This window comes from Fundulus heteroclitus, unplaced genomic scaffold (assembly GCF_011125445.2).
Source record: "Fundulus heteroclitus isolate FHET01 unplaced genomic scaffold, MU-UCD_Fhet_4.1 scaffold_128, whole genome shotgun sequence".
NCBI classification, from domain to species: Eukaryota; Metazoa; Chordata; class Actinopteri; order Cyprinodontiformes; family Fundulidae; genus Fundulus; species Fundulus heteroclitus.
This window is the reverse complement of record NW_023396540.1, coordinates 204,298-229,469: the sequence shown is the minus strand read 5'-3', so window position 1 is coordinate 229,469 and position 25,172 is coordinate 204,298. Positions and strand designations below refer to the sequence as shown.

At 42.0% G+C, this 25,172-nt stretch overlaps 1 protein-coding gene and 3 non-coding genes across 4 annotated transcripts; all 4 read left to right on the top strand.

The window, feature by feature from the left end:
• Positions 1–1,263: 1,263 nt before the first annotated feature.
• trnaq-cug lies at positions 1,264–1,335 on the top strand. The gene has a single exon. It is a non-coding gene; the product is annotated as a tRNA-Gln (tRNA).
• Positions 1,336–1,946: 611 nt separating this feature from the next.
• trnaq-cug lies at positions 1,947–2,018 on the top strand. The gene has a single exon. It is a non-coding gene; the product is annotated as a tRNA-Gln (tRNA).
• Positions 2,019–2,629: 611 nt separating this feature from the next.
• trnaq-cug lies at positions 2,630–2,702 on the top strand. The gene has a single exon. It is a non-coding gene; the product is annotated as a tRNA-Gln (tRNA).
• A 1,075-nt stretch (positions 2,703–3,777) lies between these two features.
• rad54l2 (RAD54 like 2) lies at positions 3,778–22,126 on the top strand. The gene is made up of 22 exons (XM_012858867.3): positions 3,778–3,921; positions 5,080–5,276; positions 6,334–6,601; positions 6,690–6,826; positions 6,919–7,059; positions 7,169–7,401; positions 8,488–8,670; positions 8,777–8,910; positions 8,992–9,188; positions 9,857–10,199; positions 10,291–10,468; positions 10,562–10,786; positions 10,890–11,008; positions 12,513–12,631; positions 12,916–13,015; positions 13,085–13,290; positions 13,398–13,573; positions 15,840–16,033; positions 16,275–16,459; positions 16,570–16,659; positions 16,747–16,839; positions 18,873–22,126. The coding sequence occupies exons 2-22, from the start codon at positions 5,129–5,131 to the stop codon at positions 19,847–19,849; spliced, it is 4,446 nt and encodes a 1,481-aa protein (XP_012714321.2). The 5' UTR covers positions 3,778–3,921; positions 5,080–5,128; the 3' UTR covers positions 19,850–22,126.
• The last annotated feature ends 3,046 nt before the right edge of the window (positions 22,127–25,172 follow it).

Here is a 25,172-nt window from a genome sequence, read left to right as displayed (position 1 = left end):
ACGAGCCAGAGCCCGGCTGAGCGCAGCTTACCTTTGAACGAGTTACAGAGATAAAGAGATCGTCGGCTCGCTTGGATCGCGGCTGTAAGACCGAACATAACTTTCCACAGTATCCCGATGTCAATGAGAGTGTGTTCCAAACGTTTGAAACACATAGCAGCAAGTTAAAAGTACATTACATGCGCGAGTGGTTGTTAGCACTGACGGTTAGCAGCTACTAAACTAGCATGTGCCAGCCCGTCTGAGCGCAGCTTACCTTTGAACGAGTTGCTGTGTTCCCACTGTTTGCTGGCTTTATGATCTGCAGCTCCTACCGGCGCCAATACGGTAAATACAACTTAATTTTGCACTGGTCATTGTTCTGCTTAAATAATTAAAGCCGCGAGCGGCGTCGATCGGCCTTGCAGCCAAGCGCCTTCGCGCACCGCCCGCCGCCGGCGGGCGGTGCAACACATTTGCAACACATTTGCGTCGGATTGTTTACATTTTTACCATCTTATTAAAACTCACCCGTCCACGTATGATGGCGATTTCCTTGATGTACATAACCAGATGTGAACTGGTTGTGAGCCTCTAGACCCTTGTAAGCTCTCATTTCCTCAAGAGTGTGCAGAGGGTTTTCACCGAACACCAGGTAATGCATCTGGATTACGGCTAAACAAGGCACCGTGGAGGGCATACGGGTCCATATGGTCGATCACGGAACATTTCCTCAGATATACGTCCTTATCTGGTCGCTCTAGCGTGCTGGCGTACTTATCCATTCGCGATACGATAATACGTGTAAGACAACTAGAGATAAGGAAGTGTGCCACCCAATATGGCGGACCGGAAGTTGGCCAGTGACGTCAGTGAAAACACCCTATTGTGCCGCTTTACAAGTTCCCAGTCAAAATGGCCGAACGGTATAACTGCTGAGTTATATTTGAAGAATCCTTTGGAGGCACTGGTTTGACACCCATTTCTGACAAGAGCTGCACTCCTCTGCTGAGGATTAGAAGAGAGCAAACCAATTGTTACTGATTGGAGAGGTGATAGCAGTCTGATCTCTGGCAATCTGCAATGTTCAAAAACTTTTATCTTAATGTGTTATGTTCAATTTTTTCACATCTGTACAAGTTTGATGTGGTTTTTAGAAGCAACACACCATATTGATCGAATGTCACAGTGCCATACACAAGATGGGTGTAATATAAAGGTGTAAGACAAGAGTAAACAGGATATGACTTGGGAGAAACTCTTCCCATATGGCTGTACCTTTCAGGTTCCATAGTGTAATGGTGAGCACTCTGGACTCTGAATCCAGCGATCCGAGTTCAAATCTCGGTGGAACCTTATTCTCTTAAAAAAATTGCAGTTGGCAGTAATCCTCTTCTGTAATGTTAGTGATCATAGTGACTGAGATTTGTTAGTGACAAACATCACTAATGTCAGTCATTCTCACTACAGATTTGTCAATATGCACAACAGCTACTTGCTAAACCTCTGTTGCGATTAAAAGCAGAACATTAGTCAAACATTTAGGGTTGGAAGATAATTGTGCCGCTTTACAAGTTCACAGTTAAAATGGCCGAACGGTATAACTGCTGAGTTATGTTTGCAGACTCCTTTGGAGGCACTGATTTGACTCCCATTTCTGACAAGAACTGTATTCCTCTGCTAAAGATTAGAAGAGAGCAAACAAATTGTTATTGATTGGAGAGGTGAAAGCAGCCTGATCTCTGGCATTCATTGGCAATCTGCAGTGTTCAAAAGTTTTGATCTTAATGTGTCATGTTCAACTTCATGCACGTCTGTACAAGCTTGATGTGATTTTTAGAAGCAACACACCATATTGATCGAATGTCACAGTGCCATACACAAGATGGGTGTAATATAAAGGTGTAAGACAAGAGTAAACAGGATATGACTTGGGAGAAACTCTTCCCATATGGCTGTACCTTTCAGGTTCCATGGTGTAATGGTGAGCACTCTGGACTCTGAATCCAGCGATCTGAGTTCAAATCTCGGTGGAACCTTATTCTCTTAAAAAAATTGCAGTTGGCAGTAATCCTCTTCTGTAATGTTAGTGATCATAGTGACTGAGATTTGTTAGTGACAAACATCACTAATGTCAGTCATTCTCACTACAGATTTGTCAATATGCACAACAGCTACTTGCTAAACCTCTGTTGCGATTAAAAGCAGAACATTAGTCAAACATTTAGGGTTGGAAGATAATTGTGCCGCTTTACAAGTTCCCAGTCAAAATGGCCGAACGGTATAACTGCTGAGTTATGTTTGCAGACTCCTTTGGAGGCACTGATTTGACTCCCATTTCTGACAAGAACTGTATTCCTCTGCTGAGGATTAGAAGAGAGCAAACAAACTGTTATTGACTGGAGAGGTGAAAGCAGCCTGATCTCTGGCATTCATTGGCAATCTGCAGTGTTCAAAAGTTTTGATCTTAATGTGTCATGTTCAACTTTTTTCACATCTGTACAAGTTTGATGTTATTATTAGAAGCAACACACCATATCGATCTAATGTCACAGTGCCATACACAAGATGTGTGTAATATCGAAGTGTAAGACAAGAGTAAACAGGATATGACTTGGGAGAAACTCTTCCCATGTTGATGCACTTTTCAGGTTCCATGGTGTAATGGTGAGCACTCTGGACTTTGAATCCAGCGATCTGAGTTCAAATCTCAGTGGATATTAAAAAATTTGCAGTTGGCAGTAATCCTCTTCTGTAATGTTAGTGATCATAGTGACTGAGATTTGTTAGTGACAAACATCACTAATGTCAGTCATTCTCACCGCAGATTTGTCAACATGCATGACAGCTACTCATTAAACCTATGTTGTGATTACAAGCAGAACGTTAGTCAAACCTTTAGCGGTGCATAGTGTCGGAAGATGCAACTCTTTACAAGTTGACATAATGCTAAGGCACAACACACCATCATCTGCTAAGTTAGGGAACTGCTTACCATCCTTTGTGATCTGTCTTTCTTTTTGTGGACTCAGATCTTACTCAACTGGGAATGTGTCTATAGATACAGAGACACTTAACTCCTAACCATGTCTCTACAGCTATCTGTGTTTAGAACTACCCAATAAGAAATCTAAATATTCTGAATGAACTGCAATTTATGGACCTCTGTGGTTTAAAAATGCAAACCAAGAAAGTTATCTGTTATCTACTGGCTTGAAATGGTTTTAAATCATCACAGGAAGTTGTCTTTTGTAACATTGTGCAGGTTTGCGTTAAATGACCCATACCTAAGTCACATTCCTATTCAAAGTAATTTTTTTTATATCATAATGTTTCTTTTGACTGGATTAAGATGTTGACTGGGTCCACCGGAGTCCCAGACTGATAGAGATTATTTGGAGGGCAATACTTCAGGGTCAAGGTAAGGGGGCATTCCGACCTCAAAGATGTGTACATCAATTTTATGAAAGTTAAATCATCAAAATACCAGTGGAAAATGCAAAACATTAGGCAGCAGTTATGATTTTATTAGTTTAGTTATTATAATGGCTATGAAACCTTTTTTTTATTTGATCATTACGAGGGTTTCCTAAAAAGTGCCCTCTGTTAGCAACTTAGGAAATGTAAGTACAGATTCTTATACCGACATTTAAAAATTATACTGTAAGTTTAATTTGTTGTTTCAATTTAAAAAGTCATAGTTAAACACTGCATTTTTAATAGTCCACACCTTGCCCGTTCTGCCTACCTGGCTGAAAGTAGGACACGGGAACCTTTGTTGTAGTTCCATTTTCGGGGGCAGTATTTATGGTCACACTGAGGGGGGAGAAATGGAAATTAGCAACGTTTATCGTTACATTTAACCACTTGCTGTACTTTTCGACTGAATGTTGGCCGTATGTACTGGCGGGCGGACTTCCTGAATGGCAGAGCGCGGAGAAGGTGAGCTCCGACCCCACCTGGATGTTTGAGGCCAGCGGACGCGCATCAATTAGCCGAGCGTTTGAGCCTCGCTGTGTTTTAGCTTAGCGTTAGCTACGTTACACCCACACGTATATATCAGATCGTTATCCAGCTGCGGCGTCCGGCCGAACATTGCTCATATTGGGGAGGCTAAGCTCTTGCTCCCGTTCAGTGTGCAGGCAAACATCGCTGCTTCATCCCACGTTGGGCTCAACTGTTTTCCGGCGGCTGAAAAAAAATGCCTTTGTTGTTGTTGTGCAATTAGCTAACCTCTGTGGTTAAAACGCTGCCTGAGAAGCAGCCATATATCACTGCACGAAGCGGTGTTCCTCGTTAGAGTTACAGCTAACTACAGTTTGTTTGTTTGCACAATAATAACAACAACAATAACACAAAGACAGCAGAGGTGGGTCGATGCTAACTGCTAGCTTTCTTATTGTAGCTCTGAGGCAGTGGGTCCAAGTTTTAGGGTCTTGACCCCACGGCGAAAGAGGACCAGAACTGGGTCTTGGATCTGTTAGTATAGTTTTCAAAAGTATTAATTTGAAGGAATATTAACATGCATTTGGGACAGCAGCGAAATCTGGGCTGTGAGCAAGAAATTAAGCGTTTTAAAAACATCTAATTGAAGGAGATTGAAGCATCCTTCAAATTACACTGAAGCCTTTGTAGGAAAAAGTGTCAATAAAATGGCTCAATTTCATGTTTTTTAAGACGTTGTCGCTAATTCTTTTTAGCAAATGTCCCTTGATGTGTGTAAGTGTAAATGTCAGTAAGTTGACTGGTAATCATGCATGGACCGCTTATCAGTATTATTAGGAGTTACATGTCAGAGCAAGCAAATAAATAAATAAATAATAAAGTTTCCAGTGATAGTAGAATCATGTGTTATGGTTAAAAATTAATATAGCGTTTTAGAAGTCTAAATTGTGGGGTAGTTTATTAATTATTTGTTTCAGCACCTATAAAAAGTTTAACTCCTCAATGTGCCTAATGTTCACTGAGTCCACTTATATTAAAAACAGAATTCATTCATGAAAAAAGGCTAAATTAAACATTCATTTCTTTTAGAGGAGTAGAACTGCAAAAGAAGGATAAAACCTTTTTTTCTTTTTTTTCTTTTCCGTTTCCCCGAAGTTCCTGATGAAGGTGTGTAGGTAATACTTTGACAGCCCTGGAAGACAACATGTCTGAAGAGGCGATTTCAGATAGTGACCTGGAGACCAGCAGTGACAGCGAAGAGGAGTGTATGGAAAATGAGGAAGAGGAGGACGATGAGGACCTGGAGGAAGATGAGGAGGAAAACGACGGAGATGACGAAGATGACGGACTTGGTGAGTGGCCGTGTTTTGTAGCGGTGGGTCTTTATTGTATCGTTCTATCGTTGTTCAGAAAAAATCTCTAATGTGATAAGAATGTGAGTTTATCCAGACAGTGTACATAGTCTTTTAGCATAGTTTTTATCGTTATCGCAATAGTTCCACAATATCTCGTGATAAAATTTGAAGTCCGTACAGCCCACCCCTAGTGTTTAGTATTTTGGCTATAACTCATTGAAAGTGGCAATCGAGTCAACACAAAATATGTTGTAAAAATTGTTAGTATTGAATCTTCATGATGGTATAATAAAAAGAGATAAGTGCTGTGATGATATGTTTGGATCTGCAGAAAGCAAATTGGATATTTTTGTTTAAACGTGGCGCATTAGCACAAATGCCTCATTCCTACTTTCAAGCACAGTGGTGAAGGCATGATGATCTGAGCTTCTTTCCCCTTCATAGCACCCTCTCACTTTGTATTTATTGATTGGGCCTAAAACCACATTAGTACACTTGGTATAATGCAGTACAAAGACCTTTATCCAACTGTATGGCACTGCAGTGGAGGCATTGTGACTTGGGCTTGTTTCCCAATCTCTTGATTTTTCTCATTTTGCACTGTGGATCAAAACCGCTCCTCAGACTTGGTGAAAAGCTGCACAAACACATTATTCTACGGTAGCTGTGAAACATGGTGGTGGGGGGCATGATGATTTTGGGATTGTTCTGCAGCCCCAGGACCTTCCTGACTAATTAAGTGGAATCTAGAATGCCTCAGTACACTGACTACTATCAATTCAGTTTTAAGACCCCCTGTCTGAAAGCTAAGTTGTGACCCAAATTGAATCTTGCACCACAACAATGATCCCAGCTACAGCAGCAAATCTTCCAACAACTGCGATAGTGTTACAACATCATGCCATCAAAATGATTGAAATTGGAGCTCTGTATAACACAAATTCCTTTGAACCGTAACATTTATTTTTGTTTAGCTGCTTTCTGTCTGTATATATTCATAACTAGACCTGTATTATTTGGGCTTTAACTTTAAAACAACCTTTTCTCTTTGAAGAGCGACCTTTGAGTGCCCAGAGTCGAGCAGATGGGACTGGGGATGGCAGGGACTCCAATTCAACTACCTCTGGAGAGCCCTCCCCAGAGCCTCCTTCCCGGCCGTCGTCTCGTCCGTCCTCCGGCGCGGGGAACTTGAGTCAGGGCAAAGCCCAGTCTAGAAAAACAAAGAAGGACAAAGCTTCTAAAATGGCCAAATCACTCAAGTCTTCAAAAAGCTCCAAACTTCCCAAACCGGTGAAGCCAGCTCACATGAGGAAGAATATTAGGTAGGTTTATGTGTGTGTTATGTTCAAGTGAACTGTGCAATGTACTTTTTTAGTGCAAGACCCGATTTCTTTTTATTTCTGCTCACAGAAAGCTGCTGCAGGAGGACCAGCTGGAGGCTGGGACCAAGGCAGCTCAGCAGGAGGAGATGGAGAGGCGGAAACGCCTGGAGCAGCAGAGAAAGGACTTTCCCACACCGGCCCCAGGTTTCCCAGACCCTCAACTAGGTGACTGTTAGGAATCAAGAAATTGGTCACAGTGGGTTTGTACTACGTCAATGCTAAATGTCATGTTTTTTTCCCCCCTGTTTTTGCCACAGTGGACACAGCAGCTTTATTAGCGGAAGTATCTCACTTGGTTCCTGCTCTCCAAGGCAAGCAGGATGTGATCTGCCTGGACAGTAGTGGAGAGGAAGACGAAAAAGCAGAGATAAATTTGCCTGGCCTTGCCATCGGAGATGGTAAGTACAAAGCTCTGACTAGCTCTCGTATTCCATTTTCCGACTAATTTCAAGCAATATGGGATTTGATTTTGACCTGACTACCTTTACTTCCCTAATGATGCTGAAGATATAATTGAGCTCAGTTCAGGGGACGAAGACACCTTGCAGATTAGCAGCGAGTCGGCTGACGAGGAAGCTGAGGCTGGCCACGGCTCAGAGGAGAGCAGCGGCGCGCACATCAACGATGCGCTGAACATGCCTGATGCCCATGGTCGAGTGCTGGTTAATATCAACCACCCTCCTGAGGAGAAAGATATTTTCCTTGCCCCACAGCTGGCCCGAGCTGTCAAACCTCACCAAGTACGGCTACTACCTCCTTCTACTCTATACTTGATTGATTACTTTATTTTGAGCCATATAAAAAGAAGAAAAAAAAAAGAAAGAAAATAAACAAATGCATTTTAAACCAAGTACTGGGTAAAAAAGGAAACAAAGTGTTTATATGTATACACACACACACACACACACACACACACACAAATATGTGCAATAAACACATGCAGTACAAACAAGAGATTGTCTAAGTCATCCAGTTCATTTTTTTACATAATACCAGGGAGCAAACTTTTTTACAGTAGCAGGCCACACACTATCAGGTAGGAGGGTGCACTTATGCCGGTGCCCGAGCCCACGAGGGTAGAATTTTGAAAAATAGAGTCTCCCTGATGCATTTTGGAAGCTTTCAAGACATGTGATTATTTAAAGAATAGTCAGAGTGCATGTTTTAAATTGAATAAAAAGCAAAAAAAGTGATCAATCCTTCAAAAACAACCTTTGTTTTCTTTTTTATTATTATTCTCAAAACATTTTTTCACATGTTATCATCATGTTTTAACAAGGTTTTGAACACATTTGCATAAAATTAGTTGAATTTGAATTACTAGCACCATATAAAACAGATCAGATTAGGTGAATATATGACAATTAACTAACTTCCGAGCGCGCAGTGAGACAACGCGCGCTCAAAACCGGTCTCGTTCGACCTGCTCATTCCATGCTCAACACCACCTGTGCTGTGCGCACGCTTGGCTGTTTCTCCACGAGAGTCGCGCAAGAAGAGTTTTTCAGAGTTGAGCTGGAATTGGTTCCTGCGCGCTCAACCAGAAGGCACAAATATTGCTCCATTATATAATCGGGGAAATGTAGGCGGTGGCAAGAGCTGCTATAGACAGCGATTTGCCGCCGTTGACCGGCTACTTTTGAGTGCCCTGTAATACTGTATTTATACATAAACAAGAAATGCATTTAGCTTGAAAAGGAGTGGGAGGAAGACAAACCTATTTCCTCCCACTCCCTTTTTCATACATAGTCATGTGGTTGCCTCTTGAAGAAAATGATTGTTCTGTGTAGTAAGCCTTTTTCCTCCCCCCCCCTTTTTTTTTTAAGATTGGTGGTATCCGGTTTCTCTATGATAACCTCATTGAGTCTTTGGATCGGTACAACACCAGCAGTGGCTTCGGCTGCATCCTCGCTCACAGCATGGGCTTGGGCAAGACTCTGCAGGTCATTTCCTTCATCGACATCCTTCTGAAGAACACCGAGGCCCACACTGTTCTGGCCATCGTCCCTGTAAGTAACAAAGATGAATACAGCGTTAAAAACACGTTGTGGAGTATTTCTTGTTTTTCTATCTTCGGAGTTTAACTTTTGAACCATGTTATTTCCTCGGCTGTAGGTGAACACGCTTCAGAACTGGCTGACAGAGTTTAACATCTGGCTCCCACCTCAGGAGGCCCTTCCCCCCGACACCGACCCTGCATTTGTTACTGGCCGCGCGTTCAAAGTTCACATTCTCAACGACGAGCACAAGTATGTAGCACGTTGGCCGGTGGACGCCCGTTTACGGCTAAATGTTTGAGCCATTAATCGTGACGAGCGTGTACTCCCCAGAACGACGATGGCCAGGGCTAAGGTTGTGGAGGAGTGGTCCAGAGACGGCGGTGTGTTGCTGATGGGTTACGAGATGTACCGCCTGCTGTCCATGAAGAAGAGCTTTGTGATGGGGAAGAAGAGGAAAACAAAGAAGCCTGCTGGGCCTGTCATTATTGACCTGGATGAAGAGGACAGACAGCAAGAACTGATGAAAGGTAACCACGAGGATAAGCAATGTGTGTAGACAGACAGTAGCTTCCAATAGTACTGACAGCTTTTCAGTTTTTTTTGTCACATTAGAAGAACAAACCTCAATGTAGATTAAAGGGGATTTGTCTGATAAACCCTCAGAGTTGTGCTTAATAGGTAGGTCTACCAACTTTGGACATCTGGAAACTGGAAATTATACCCATTGTGCTTCGTTAAATGGCTCAAGCTCAGACAGATTGGATGGACAGGGTCCATCAAATAAATCTAGTCTTGCAACAAATCCTCATTTCAGTTTAGATCTGCACTTTGACATGGCCTAGTCAAAGTGCAGATCTAACCTAAAAGTCAGTAACATTTCTTTGAAATGAGTGTATTTGTCCTCGATTTGAGCAGGTAAATAAGATGATCTGCCAATGGAATAAGATTTTTGCACTTAGAATTGGAACAACAAATCTCCATCTTATTTCAAGTGTAGTATATCTAATTATCTTATTTTAGGGGTCAAAATACTCATTCCATTGACAGATAATCTTGCTAACCTGCCCAAATCCAGGACAAATACACTCATTTCAAGAAGAAATTACTTATTTTTAGTTCCGTTTTTGCAATGTATACAATGTGGTCTATGTTTTAAAATTTCCATCTTTTTAAAATCTTAATTATTTGTATTCAGGTATTGAAAAGGCAATAACTCGGCCCGGCCCTGACGTCGTGATCTGCGATGAGGGCCACCGCATTAAGAACTACCACGCCAGCACGTCGCAGGCCTTGAAGAACATCCGCTCGAGGCGTCGGGTGGTCCTGACGGGTTACCCGCTGCAGAACAACCTCATTGAGTATTGGTGCATGGTGGACTTTGTCAGGCCTGACTTTTTAGGCACTCGGCAGGAGTTCAGCAACATGTTTGAGCGTCCCATCTTGAACGGCCAGTGCGTGGACAGCACGCCTCAAGACGTCCGCTTGATGCGCTACCGCAGTCACGTGCTGCACAGCTTGTTGGAGGGCTTCGTTCAGAGGTAAACCACCTTTACCACTCAGTCTTTCACTCAGAAACGCCATCCAGGAGGATACCTACACCTGTCCTTGTGTTGCTTTTATTCTTCGCAGACGAGGTCATGATGTGCTGAGACACCACCTCCCAAATAAAGAGGAGTTTGTGATCCTGGTGCGGCTCTCTCCCATTCAGAAGGCGCTGTACACTGAGTTCATGAAGCGCTTCCGTGAGGCAGGGAACAGCGGCTGGCTCAGCCTTAACCCCCTTAAAGCTTTTTGCGTGTGCTGCAAGGTCCGATTTATTTATTTATTTTTTTATTTGTTCGGTAGCAGCTGATGTGAATATGCAGCTTTAACAGGTCTCTTCTCATCTCAACGTGTGCAGATCTGGAATCACCCCGACGTCCTCTATGAAGCCTTGCAGAAGGAGAACCAGGCTAATGAGCAGGACCTGGACCTGGATGACATCACCTCGGCCAGTAACCCCCGCTGCCCTGTTCCCGGTGGCGGTCTGAAGAGCAAACTGGCGGACTCGAGCAAAGTCAACAACAACCTGCCATCGCTCAATCCGTCTCAAGAAAGAGCCAATCAAGTCATCACGTATGAATGGGTACGTTACGAGCCTGCCATGCGTTTAAATGCTCAATGCATCTAAAAGAATGCAATTACAAAGGAAATCGGGGGAAACTTTTTGTGCTTTGATTATTTCTCAGGCAAAGGACATCATGTCAAACTACCGGACGGGAGTTTTAGAGAACTCGGCTAAGATTGTTCTGCTCTTCCACCTGATTGAAGAAAGTGTCAAAAGAAGAGACAAGATTTTGGTCTTTAGGTAAGCCCTCTGTCTTGCATGAATGGGGAAACAAAACACATCTATTTATCTGTTAGACTTTTCTTGGACAGAACTTGGAGTATAACAGTTAGCGGTCTGAAAAGGTATGGAAATTTATGTTGTTTAATCGTTTTCAGGCCTAGAAAAGTGTTAAAAAGTGTTTCTTTTCCTGACTCTTCCTGTTTTAAATCTGGAAAAAAATTCAAATATAATATTCAGCATATGAACACCCCGGTTGCCTTCAGAAATTACATAGTAAAAAAGAGTGTTGTTTTTTTATCTCTGTATGAGTGCAGCTATTCTGTGAATACATTAGTTAACATTCAACATCAGAGATCACGTTACTTTGAAATTTAAAGCAGGGTTACATCAATAAACATTACAATACAGGAGAGTCCTTGACAGAATTGTTAGTTAAAAAATCTGGCTTAATGCAAACGTGTCAAGGAAAGATGATTGTATGATTTCTGTTCTCCACAAGTCATGTTCTGTTCAGATTAGACTAAAACAATGTTTGGCAGAAACAAAAGATCCACATCGGCCTGAACGCGCTATCCCAGTGGTGACCATGGTGGTGGCAGCGTCATGATGGGGGAATGGTTTTATGAGTAGTAGCTGGACAGAGTTGATGACAGGATGCCTAAGGGCAAATAGAGTCAGTCGTAGAAAGAGGCATTCCTGGAGTGCAGGTTCACCTTTTTAGCACAACTACAACTCTAAACATACAGCCTCAGCTACCACGGAGTGTTACAGGCCTGAATCCATTTCAATAATGTATAAAGAAACTTAAAAATCAAGGCTCACAGACACTCTTTTCAATCTGACTAATCTTCAGTTGTTTTGCAAAGACAAATCGGGTAAAGATAATTTTTTCTATTGTGCAAAGGGGTCTAAAGACTCTGTTGTATTTGCTGTGAATGGTGGTTCCACACAGAGTATTGACTCAGACGCTGACTACACACATACATAGCATGACTTAGAAAACATGGCCTTTACAATTACACACTTTGTAATGGTGTTTGATTGCATAAAATCTAAATAAAATGCACTAAGGCTTGTGATTGTAATGTGACAAAATGTGAAAAAGTTCATGCTGATTGCTTGTATGAATGCTTTGATGGAAGCTCAAAGCTGCCTTCTGCATGCCAGATACATTTTTAAGTAAGAGTTAAGCAATAAAGCCATCTGAAAGTCTTAACTCCAGCTCCATATTTAATTAGAAAATCTTTCATGGGATTAATGGTCAGGAATCTAGCGGCTTATGTGAATCTGAACAAGACTTTATTTAATTCTAAATCCTGCGATTAGAACCTTAAAAAGTATTGGGAAATGTTTGAGTCCAGTCTTCTTAGGCATGAAGGTTATAGATATTAAAAGTCCAAGGATTCATCACAAATACGCAACTTGTATGAATATTATAATGAATGCCTGATGCCTGTTCTATCAACTGTACTTGTCAGCCTAGTAGGTATTCTTATGGGTTTTTAATCTGTGTCTCCAACAGCCAAAGTTTGTCCACTCTGACTGTCATTGAGGATTTCCTGTCAAGGAGACCCATGCCCCAAGGCATCGCCTCCAGTGATAGCCAAAACCCAAACTGGGTTCGCAACCTCAATTACTACAGTGAGTTGTCCAACTGGCGCTTTTCTTTTCAAACCAGTCCCTCAAAATGGAGCAAAATGTTTTGTCACTAAAACCAGCCTTTTTTCCTCAGTTAATTGCTGTGATGTGCATTTACCCAGTTTCTCTCTGCTCTGACAAGTTTTTAATCACAGGACTAACAAGTGGCTGTAAAAATAATAAATTGATCCAGATGTGTTCATTTTGTTTAGAAATTTTCATCTCTGTCTGTGTTTTTTGCGAGTTAAAGCTTGTCCAGCCGTTTCAGTGAAGATGTCTGTCTGCAGGACTGGACGGGAGTACGTCTGCATCAGAGAGAGAACGGCTCATCAATCAGTTTAATGACCCAGAAAATAGATCGACCTGGCTTTTCCTGCTCTCTACGCGGTAGGTCACTCTGTCTTTGAGTCACTGCTTGCGCTTTCTTTCTTTACCAAACGTTGTTGTCCTCCACAGAGCGGGCTGTTTGGGGGTGAATTTGATCGGGGCGAGCCGCGTTGTCGTCTTCGATGCCTCGTGGAACCCCTGCCACGATGCCCAGGCAGTGTGCCGCGTGTACCGCTACGGCCAGAGGAAACCCTGCTACATTTACCGCCTCGTCTGTGACTTTACCCTGGAGAAGAAGATCTACGACAGACAGGTCTCCAAGCAGGGCATGTCGGGTAAGAAGCTCGTATTTTATCAGACCAATCCTTCCAAAGATTTCACCTTTTTCAGAAAGTTGTGAATATTTTCTGATGCAGAACTCTCGTATCTTTCTTACCTAAAGACCGGGTGGTTGACGACTTGAACCCAGTGCTGAACTTCACCCGTAGGGAAGTCGAGTCGCTGCTGCACTTTGTAGAAGAGGAGCCCGAGGCTGAGAAGATCTCGCCTGAATCCCAGAGGGACTTGGAGTCGGTGATATATCGAGCTTGTGAGCTCTACCCAAACCTCATCACCAAGGTAGAGTTAGTTGAAAGCATTTCTCAAGATTTGTTGCTCTTCAAACCTAACGGGTTTGGATGTTTTGCTGCTGTTCTGTGTTAGTGAGCTGGGTTGCTGTTTTTAAATGAGACAAGGGAGTTTAGATCATGATAGGAAAATACGGCGTCAGGTTGACGGATCTCTCTTGGTTTGAGGTGTGCAAAAACACAGATACCCAAAATGTTTCCAAACCAAATAAACAAGGAAGCCGTTTACAGTTCTGTAAGATTGAATGGAACGTTGGATGCCACAGATGTAAAGTCAGTCAAGGCTTGTTTTTGTGCAGTGAACATTGATGGCATCTTTTATTGATGGCCCCATAACAACACTGCACCTCGACTAAATGTCCAAATTAGAGATTGACCAATACAGGTTTATTTAAGGCCAATGCCGATATCGATTATTTTGACATCAGTCTAAGTAGAATCGGACGATATGGCCAAAACTTATATCGCCATATATTTCTTGATTTTAGTCAATGCAATATAATTACAATATCGATATAAACAAAATGAAAGCCTCAGAAAGACAGCCAAGAATGATGCCAGTACAAACTTCTGACAATTATTTTGCCATGTTAATAAGCTCCTCCAATATAACATTTTAGAAATATATATATTTTTTTATATTTTAAAACAAAACACATAATTGTCAGTCAGTGACAGATGCTGTAATCATAGAATGTAGTGAATATTGAAATATCATATTGCTGTTATTGAATAAAGTTTTATTGCAAAATATATTTATATTAAGGCTGCAACTAAAAATTATTTTAATAACAGATTAATCGGTCTGTTATTTTTACGATTTAATCGATGCATTGGACCATTTTATTTTTCATTTCTTTTTTCAAAAATAAGGCATTTGGACTGAGAGAAAATAAGCACACAAAAAACTAGTTGCTACTTAGGTGTTCTGTTAAAATATTAGCTAATCAATAATTTTGCTTAAAATAAAGAAGTTTATGTTGACTAGATTAAGTCAATCATTTAATATTAAATGTTGTCTATATGAACAGCGTGAAATGAAGCTGTAAAACTGGGGTGTCAAATGTGATTTGGTTGAACCTCACCCTTGTGCTAGAGCACCTAGGGGAAATAATTGGGCATAACAATGCAACCAGTGCAAAAACATCATTCTGACAATCAAATAAACCTGCAGCAGTATTTGAAAATATCGTGTCTGCTCTGCCTCCACCTCGATTCATTGTTGGCAGTCCTAATTTATATTAAATTATAGTCCACCCCTAAGTCTAACCGATACCTGATATGTGCTGCCGATTGTTTTATTTTCTTATTTTTTTTGGGGGGGGGGGGGGGATTCTTGAGGCCAATATTGTTGTTTTTTTTCTTCCTCCATTTACATGATAAAAATAACACAATTATAACAAATGTTACACAAGCCTCAAAACTTGCGTTTAAGCCAGCTGACATTAAGAATCGGCTCCATGGGAACAAACGCACACTCATCGCTGGCAGCTGCCCAGCTGGAGATTAGACGTGGCTTTTTAGCCACAGAAACAAGACACACGCCGCTTTTCCCTCCCACTCACAGTGAGACAAAGGCAGACGTTCAAAGGGCAGATTCATCTAAGTTAGAAAGCTAAAACAACATTAAAAGTTGAAAACGTACCCTTGTTGTTGGCAAAAAAGTCTTCCGAACATTACCAGCCGTTCTCTGCCAGGGAGGGAGTGGCAATGTATCCACATCATGTAAATTTAAGCGCTAATGGTTTAGGGAACTTATGCACGTATCGACCAATACAGGAAAGAAAACGCAAATATCGGCCAAAATATCGGTCGACCTCTAGTCCAAACCCTGAAGAAGACGGCATGCAAGTCCAGTTTTAGCTGCTCAACTGTGGCTTATTGCTACTTAGGGGACTGAGGTGAATGTTACTTTGTCCCATGATTAGTTACCTCTGTAATTAAGAACCTTTTGATAGTTCTGTTAATACTTTTGCTTTTGCTTCATTTTATTTTTATGTAAAACACTTTGCATTAGTTGCATTATTTAGTATAATTTGGTTCTATGAAAAATTATAAATGGGTTGTAAGCACACACATAAGAAAAACGTTTTCCCATATAGCCAGTAAAATCTAATCTTTTGGTTTTGTAGTGGTGAATAAATAAGGAAGGAAGGAGGAAAAAACAGAAGAGTTCAAACATCGGCAGCTTTAAACGACTAAATGTGCTTCTCTGAGGATCTGAAGTCCAGGTTTTTCTGTTTGCTGCGTCCCTTTAGCCACCTTTCCACCACGAGTCGTTGCTCATGGACCGCAAGGAGTCAAAACTAACCAAAGCAGAGAAGAGAGCTGCAAAGAAGAGCTACGAGGACGAGAAACGAGCTTCTGTGCCATACTCCCGCCCGTCGTATGCCCCCTACTACCCGAGTGAACACTCTCTAGCAAGCATCGCAGCTTTTAACCAACACGGCTGGTAGGTTTTCCCCTTGGACTTTTTCGCCTGACTGTTTTATTTTTAGATATTTATCCCTGACTTTTTACACCTTCTATACAGTTTAATTAAATACATCTATTCATGGAAAGCAAAAGAGGTGCAGCCTGGCTGCTCATTCAAAGTATAATGACCTCAGCAAAAACAGAAAATTTCAATATTTAAATTCCGCAGCAGAATTTACTGTAGGAGGCGCAGCTCAATCATTTCTTTGCATTTCCAGGCGCCATCTAACACGGCCAGATGACAAACCGGTTGCAAGTGTCAGGCCCATCCAGTCGACACCAATCCCAATGATGCCTCGGCAGGTCGGAATGGGAATGGCCGGCTCCAGCTCAGCCGGCAGCCTTCCTCTCAACTTCCTGCAGAAAGCAGGCGTTTATGTGCAAAGGATTGTCACCACAACGGGTATTTAACAAGTAGCTACAGACATCAGTCAGCAAATTAAACACTCATATGAATTCCAACACAGCAGTAGAATGTATAAGAAACTTATCCGATTATATCAATTCCCACAGATATCGTTATCCCAGGAGCCAACAACACTACAGAGGCTCAAGCTCACATCAGTGCAGGAGAGAGCATCCATGTTATTAGAGGATCAAAAGGTGACATCTTCATCATCTTTAAGAAACCTCTTCCGACAGAGCATCTTGGTGAGCCTTTTCAGTTGTTTAATGCTCTCTCTGATGCAGGTACCTACATCAGGACGAACGACGGAAGGATTTTTGCCATTCGGTCTGGAAAGATCAGCAGAGCGGCAGCTGGAGCGTCTGCTCCATCTAGAGGTGGAAACCATTTTCTTATTTTTATCGTCTTCTTCCACATCACTTTGCATTTTCATTGTCTCAAAAGATGTTACAACTCAGAAGGATGGATTCCTGTAATCTTAAAGCTCTTTTCTTGTCATGTACGTTTAAGTAAAGCCTGTATTAAGTCTCCGTCATGCAGGGGAGTGGGTGATGAGTGATGATCCTCTGCTCATTTGCTCATTTTGTATGTTTACTCGCTTGCAAAGAAATCCCTAATTTAATTTAAATCTTTAATGTTTGGGTGGTTTTATTTGCTGTAAAGAGGCAGAATATCAACTAAAAACTCCAGAGAAAATTCATTACATAAAAAGTAAAAAATGGAGCCATGTGTCATTCAGCTGACGGATGATAATTTGATGCCTTTCAAACGACCTGGGGTTCTGGCTCCTTGGTCAGGTGCTCATGTGGCACACAGATCAATCAGTCAGGTCCTCCTGATTACAAGTTATGTGTGTAAAGCACACCTGTCCATAGGATCACTTTCTACTGTCCCCACCATGGGACAGACCAGAGCATTTTAAGATCGTCAGAGATGAGGTTTAAATCACCCTTAGTCTAGAACTCAATACACGGATCCTACGCCGTCTTGAAAGGTTTGGAAGTTTTATTTGTATCGTTTTTCCATTTCTGGAAAAGTATCAAAGCAAGCAAAAATGAGCATAGAAAGTTTTTTTTATTTTCCAGACAAAAGTCTACTATTACAACATAAATGCAGTAGTTTTACATTGATTTACATTAAATGGAGATGCTTCACCTTTAATTTGCCACATCACATGCTAATTTTGGACATTTTACTCATTATTTGTTTGTTTTTTTACTTACTAATGGATTACACATTTTAAAAGGAGTGATTTCTGATCTGTTTGGTTTGTAGACTACATTAAATTCAGTTTGAACTGGACCTGTGGCTCTTAAACTTTGTCTAAAACGGCAAACAAGGCTGGTATTTTTTTAAGAGGTATTACATGTAGACAAAGGTAACAACTGTGCTTTAAATGATCTAGGTTTAGTTCAGGATGCCCTGGTCCTTAATTATCTATTTTGTGATAAAACAAAACTAATGGCTGTCTACCAGACTCTCAAAATCAGAAGTAACCATCAGCATTGTGTTGTTTCATTTGTTGTACAAACTTACAAAAAATAAGACTTGACTGAAAAATGATTATTTGAGTAATTTTAATATTTTGTGCATAAATACCCACAAAGGTTTAAAAAAAGGCTAAAGGTAACCTGGATATTTGAGTCTTGAAGTGTATGGATTTTAGGATGAAATGTGGGATCCCTGGAAGATGATGCTTTCTGGGGTGAGGAGGATGTTCCTAAAAAATCTCAGGGATCTGTTTCTAACGACCCTGGGACGAGCTCGGTAATTATCGAGTAAAGCTGGGACAACAGGCTGCAAGAACCCACCGGTTACACACTGTACCGATGGTTTGAAATCTCATGGAGTGATTGATCATTTATCTGCAAGGGAACAAACATTAACAACAATCACAGCAGCTTATCAGTTGTCCCAACTTCTGCTTTCACTGAGGCTCTTGTGACGGTGGACGACTGGCGGCGGCATTGTTGCGCACGTACATGTGTGGGTGTTTATGTGCCGGGAGGCAGGTGCGCGCGCTGGCGTGTCGTTCCGCTTCTCTGGATATATTCCACAGCGGACCGTTGCCGTCAAGCTAATAAAAGCTAGCGTTAGCTAATGTTGCCCGGGAGGTTTATAGCTGCTCTGATACACGTTCTAGAGCTTTACTGACTTTTCTATGTTCTTCTCAAACATCCGAGTTGTACTGAACGTTGCGCTCATAAAAAAAAATTGCATAGTGGTCTAATTTTAACGCAACTTTAACAACTTGCAGCATAACGGTCCATTACGCTGAAATGCACTGGCGAAAACCCTGATACCCTATTCAACCATTTCCTACTATTATTGGTCATTTTTATCAAAACAAACCAGGGTTATTGCACTTATTCTGCAGTATCATTTAATAACTTCGTCTCTTTCTCCTTAGAAACCCAAGCCTCCCTGATCCACCCAGTGAGTAACGGCTGCTCGTCTCCTGTCGATCAACAGCAGCGCTCCCCCGCTGCCAACCAGCGGTCCTCCTCTCCTCTGAGCTCTGACTTTCTCAGAGAGCTCAGCCGCTACACGTCGTCTACAGGCGATGCCGCTGCCGGCAGGGCGAACGAATCCTCATCGCTTGTGGAAATGCCGCCTGCGGCAGCGGGGGACGAGGGCGGCTCACAAACCGACGACCAGAGTCGGCAAATCGGCAACGACCTGCTGACTTCGGCCACAGAGATGCAGCGAGGCAACAAACGCAAGCACGACGAGGGCCAGGACGCCTTACAGACAGGAAAACACGCTTCAGGCGCAGCTCACTTCCCTGGATTCCCCATGGGCTCTGGCGGGCTCAGTTTTCCACCGATGGGTCTGAACCTCGGGAACCTCGGTCACATGAGCCAGCCGCTTCTCATGCCTGGAAGAGGATCCTCGTTCCTCCAAACGCCGGGACAAACGCTGGCCGACCTGCAGTCCATGTTCCCCTCAGTGGGCACAGACCTGCTGAGACAGCCTGCCACAGGGAACGGGCACCTTCCTCCCCCATCCTCATCCTCTGCTTTCTCCTCGGCCTCCTCCACTATTCCCATGTCATCGACAGCAACCTCCTCCTCCCTCCCGTCTGGTCCTTTGCCCCCGTACTTGATGAACCCCACCATGGCGGGCCTGCTCTCATCAAGTTTTCCTCTCGGCTACGGTCAGCAACTGCTCTCCGCACCAAGAATGTTCCCCAGCCCGTTGCTCACGGGGTCAGGGGGCTTTTCCGTGCCCAACTCCAACTCTGCTACACCTGGCTTCCTCTCTCATTTCAGCAACCCCACCTCGAGCCTGCTAGGGGCCGCTCTGACACAGCCAGACAGACACCAGGGTGCAGTAAACGGAGGGGACAGCTCTGATGATGATGTTATAGAGGTGACAGGACAATAAGGTTTCAAAAAAGTCCCACTAAAAGGCATTTTCATACAGTTTTTACAGTAAAAAAACATTAGAAATGGGAATTATTGGATAAAAAGGAATAAAACTCAGAGACAAAAGGCCTAAAATAAGTCATTCATGGTTTGAAAGGGTCCATCAGAATGCAAATGTGATCAAGAGGAGAAAATGTGGAGGTCAGCATTAGTGAGTTCAGATCTAAAACATTAGATGTGAATAAATTATTCCTGGGCATAAAGTTGGATCATTTTAAGCCTGTTTAATACAATTAACAGGTTACACAGGTTCTGTTTTACACGGTGCCTTCCTGAAGTATTCATACCCCTCGAATTCTTGCCCATTTTGTCATATAATGGTCACAGCCTGCAATGTGTTTTATTGGGATTTTATGCAAAAGACCAACACAAAGTTGTGCATAATTGTGAAGCTGAAGGGAATATTATGTGGGGGGGCTTTATTTTGTTTTTATAAATAAAAATCTTAAAAGTGTGGCATGTATTTCTGTTCAGCCGCCCAGAGTCGATACTTTGTAGATCCACATTTTGCTCAGTTTCATCTGCGAATCCTCTGGGGTTCCTTTCTGCCAGCTTTGCTCATCTCGGATTTAGGTTTTTACCGATCTTTTATTTATTTATTTTTCTTTGCAAAATAGCTGAATCTCATTTACAATAGATAGGAAATGGACATCAATTTTCAATTCTCTATTTATTTCTGGACTTTGGCTAGGCCATTCAAAAACAGTATGATTTAATTAATAAACCATTGCATTGTAGCTGTCTGACTGTGTTCAGCCATCTTCAAATCGGCTCCGATTAGCTTCTCTATGTAGATGAAAAGCATCGTCTAAGCATGATGGTGCCACTCTCATGTTTCAACGTGGGGACGGTCTGTTTGGGGTGCTTTCTGTCTTACACAGCGTTTTGCATGTCGGCCCTGTCTTCCACATCTTACAGTTTTCTTTCAACGCTGACCCAGAGATGTTTAAACCTTTGGATGTTTTATAACTCAACCCCACTTTAAACTTCACAACCTTCTCCCTGACCTGTCTGCTGTGTTTCTTGTGGTTCAGTATGGAAAGTTTTAGCGAAGTTCTCCAGCAAACCTCTTTATACTGCGATTAAATTCCACACAGTTGCCTTCTATTTACTAATTAGGTGTTTTCTGAAGGCAATTGGCTGGGATTGGATTATATTTTATGGCATATTCCAGATTTTCTTTTAAGGATTTATAATTTTCCTTCCAGTTCTCAGCTATGCGCTACTTTTTGCCAGTGTATCACAGAAATATCCCAGTAAAATGCATCGAGGCTTGGGGTTGCAATGTGACTAAATGTGAAGAGGTTCAAGGGGTATGAATAATTCCCATTCCTAATGCTCCTCGTCGGTCAAGCGCACACACTGATTATCCTCCCCAAAGATGAGAATCGGCTCTTAAATGCTACAAAGAATAACAAAATCCTTATGCTGAATGTCTCCGTCCTGTTCAGCGTCGGGTGGGGGGGGGGACAGATCAAGCGAGGACCAGCCCGGTATTCCTGGGGAGGCTCCTGCAGCCTCTGCTACATTTTTACACAAGCGCCGCCGTGCAGTTTGAATCCCTAATTCTCCCAAAATCAGTGAGCAGAGCTGGGTGTGGACAGGTTTAACTCTCTCCTGCTGAACACTAGTCGCACACTCCGTGATCTGGAGCGGTTCCCTCTCTGTAGATAAAGGGGTCTCGGTGTTGGTTGAAAAGTAAAACCATAAATAAAGAGAATCCTTCGAGGCTTACCTTGAAAAGCGGGGAGTATGAGGCATATTTTAGTCTTTAGCAGTTTGATAGACCTTGTAGCAACCCCCTGTTTAAAAGGTACTTGTGATGCTATCATTGGAAATGTTCAAACTTTGTAAATAACAGTCTTTATCATTGTTTCTATTGCAAGTCGATCCTGTGCAGTGTGTAGATTTGGGTCGTAGAGCGATTGTTTATTCCAACAGTGGCCGTCATGACAAAACTCAGCCCGGCTTTGATAAGTGAAGATACAAATTCATTTAAGATTTTTCTTTGTTTCCCTCCAAACTGAAACGAATGTACTTTCATGTTGTGAACGCAGGGACTGAGACATGGATTTGTACTGTATGAACTTTATTTTATTTCTCTTTCTCTTTTGCCTTCATCCACTCGAAAGGGTGTTGAGTTTCCTATTTAGTAAATCATTACGTATCAGACAGCTGGTGTTGCGAGTTTAAGCAGCAAATCTGAAAGCCAAATGAAGCTCAAACCAAGGAGTAATGTTACTAACACGTTCACTTTTGCTTAGTTCTGGATCCCGCGTTGGTTCCCCAGGAATATAGTTACAGCTCTCATCATCAACATGGACATTTCTGGCTTTTATTGGTTTACTTGAACGGTTTGATTTCTTTCAGGGATGAAAGAAATCAAACTTAATTTCACATGCAAGAACTGGTAGGCAAAGAGTTGCCTTTATTGTGGATTTTCTCTGAACCAGCTGGGCTTAAATATGTTCGTACAACATTTGTAAAATGTCCTTTAGGACAGCGGGCCTCGACCACATGCTTTTTGCAGCCATTAACAAACTTCTGTCATAACACTGCTTGGATATTTGACCACTCTTCTTGAAGTTGTACAACTTAATTCACCTTGTAGGTTTTGGGAAAGAGACGTGGCTTACATCAGTGTCATTCCAGCTGTTTCATGTTTGCCTGCTTTATCCATCCAAAAACCAGTTTTGGATGTGTGTTTGGGATCCTTATCCTGCTGTAAAGCCTAAATTGTTCAAGGTTTGAAACCGGATAGCTTTGTATTCAGGTGGCATTTGCAGCAAAACAGCGCGCCACATCATGATGCTGCCACCACCGTGCTTGGAAGTTGGTAGTGATCTTTGTTTTGAAAGACTTGCCTTTATAAAAAAAATAAAAATAAACTCTTGGTGACACAGTTTAGGAGCAAGGTAGTTCTCTCTTGGTCTGTCCTGTGGCGGTGGATGGTGGTCCCTGTGTTGTTTTTGGGCATCTGAAGCAATTGCTTTTAATCTGTGGAAGGCTGTTGTGGTCTGATAGTTGAAACCTTTCCCAAATGCACATCAAAACTTGTTTTAGAACTGATGAAGCAGACTAAGATTAAGTGTCTGCAATGGACTACGCTTAGAAGTCAAGTCTAAGTCTGTCAGCCAACCAGTTTAAGTCTAAGAAAAGTGGACAAATGTCCACCTTCAAGTTTGTTGATGTGTTGGTGAAGATTCTGATTCATCCTGGTCATGGTCAATCCAAAAAAGGTTTTAAAAAAAACAAAAACAAAAAAACAACTGGACTTCTATTCTCAAGCCAAAGACGTTTCCCTTCCCATCCAGGAAGCTTTCTCAGTTAAAAATGTTTGGAGTAGTGTGGATTTCCAAGCTTTACAGACCTGCTGACGAGGCCTCGTTAGAGCCTGGATTCACATGGAGATTCACCTGGAACTGCCCAACGATGAAGAGTCGTTAGGCTCATCGTTAGCATGGCTCACGGGAGGAATGTTGTGGTCACACCATAGAGGTGCGAATTGTGGTGAAACTTACAGCACAAGGTTTGATTCCTGCCAAATTCCTCCTGTGAGCCAGGCTAACGATGAGCCTAAGGACTCTCCTTCGTTGGGCCGATCAGTTCCAGGTGAATCTGCATGTGGATCTAAACTCTAACGAGGCATCGCCAGCAGGTCTATAAAGCTTGGAACTCCACGCTACTCTAAATATTTTTGAATTGAGAAAGCTTCCTGGATGGGAAGCGAAACGTCTTCAGCTTCAGAATAAATGTTTTAACCTTTTTTGGAAAGTTTTTTACTAAAGAAGAGTGAGGTTTCTCTGTACCTTCTGATCGGATGTTGATGTAATTAGTTCTGGGGGTGTATGTATATATTTGAGCCTGTATTTAAATTGAGTTGATTTGAGAGAATCCATAATAAATTCAGCTCTTAAATTTTCATTGGAGCTGTTCATCAGCTCTAATTATCAGCCGGATCAGAACCGTTCAAATGCGTCATTAAAAGAGCCCATTGACACATTTTACATACACAGGCATGTATGTAAAAATCTGACCCGTACCTTATCTGGTCATTTAACCTACACCCTACATTGCAAACAAAAGCCTTTATTGGGAGGAGGTCTCTGAGAACAGATATTACCCAATCAGAGAGGAACCACTGAATCTGCACAGCCCGAGTGGATGAAACCGTCGGTCAACGTAGCCGCCTTCATTTTTAACCTGGTGACTTTTATATAACCGTAATACTGCCGGTGACAGTGGCTGAGCCAGGTGAGTCGATGCGGTGGCCTTACAAAACTGACAGTGCCATTATGTGACGATAGCCGTTAGATGCCGTGTACGTAGCTTCTGTCAGGAGTGTCACTAAGTGTAGGTTGCTTCGTGGCAGTTTAGGTCCCGTTTTCTGTATCCGTCTGTTTCTGTGTCGCCTTTGAGGGGTTTAGATTTAGGAAAAGTCCCCTTCCTCTGCTGGGAAACTAGGCTGGACGCAGTGAGTATTAGCCTTTAGGAAACACTGGATAAGCTGAGACAACAGATCATTCCCTTTTGGAGTTACATTTGAAGTTTTCATGTGGGGATCCTCGGTCCCTTCAGTTTGAGCACTGTCTGCTTTTTGGCCCCTCTGTCCCCTCCTGGCTGCTTCATTTCAGTTCTTTCAAAAAAACTATGGATTTTTTTTTGCCACCTGTCACAAAAAACCTGTGATCTCTGATTTAAAAAGTGGAACTAGCATTTAGTATGAGGAACATACATATAAACTGTGCGAGGTACATTATACTGACCCCCCCTCCCCTGTCTTTTATTTTACTCTGTAGAATATTTTAAGAACTTTTTTTTTCATGTCGTCTAATTCTGATTAATCCACTTGACAGTTGAGTCCCTCATTTTGATGTCTGAAATGTACTTATTTATAATGTAAAAATATGGTTTTGTAACTGCATTTTGTTTGTTACTTTTGGTTCACTTTGACCCATTACTGGCTGATCTAGTAAAAATTTCATACATGCAGCCTAAATCAAATAAAAACTATGTGATATCAATGTTATTTCAAAAATAAAATAATCTTCTAATAGAGTATGAATTATTTCAAAACATCTTTTTAAATTAATTCAGGTCATAAATCTTGATTAAGCATCCTGCCACCAATTGTGAATGTAGTCATTACATTATTGTGGGGTGTATTTTTTATATATATATATATATGAACAAAGCAAAAGCTGTCAGTGTACCTGTGGATGTAAGCAGAGATTAATTTGTTCCCCAGCTTTAACTGAGGAACTTAAGTCCACAGTTGATCC

Excerpts from the sequence above, each read along its gene's own strand:
- rad54l2 (XM_012858867.3), top strand. The coding sequence starts at position 5,129 with ATGTCTGAAGAGGCGATTTCAGATAGTGACCTGGAGACCAGCAGTGAC. Across the intron at positions 8,911-8,991 it reads ATTCTCAACGACGAGCACAA|AACGACGATGGCCAGGGCTA; the intron begins GTATGTAGCACG and ends TGTACTCCCCAG. Across the intron at positions 13,016-13,084 it reads CTTTTCCTGCTCTCTACGCG|AGCGGGCTGTTTGGGGGTGA; the intron begins GTAGGTCACTCT and ends TGTCCTCCACAG.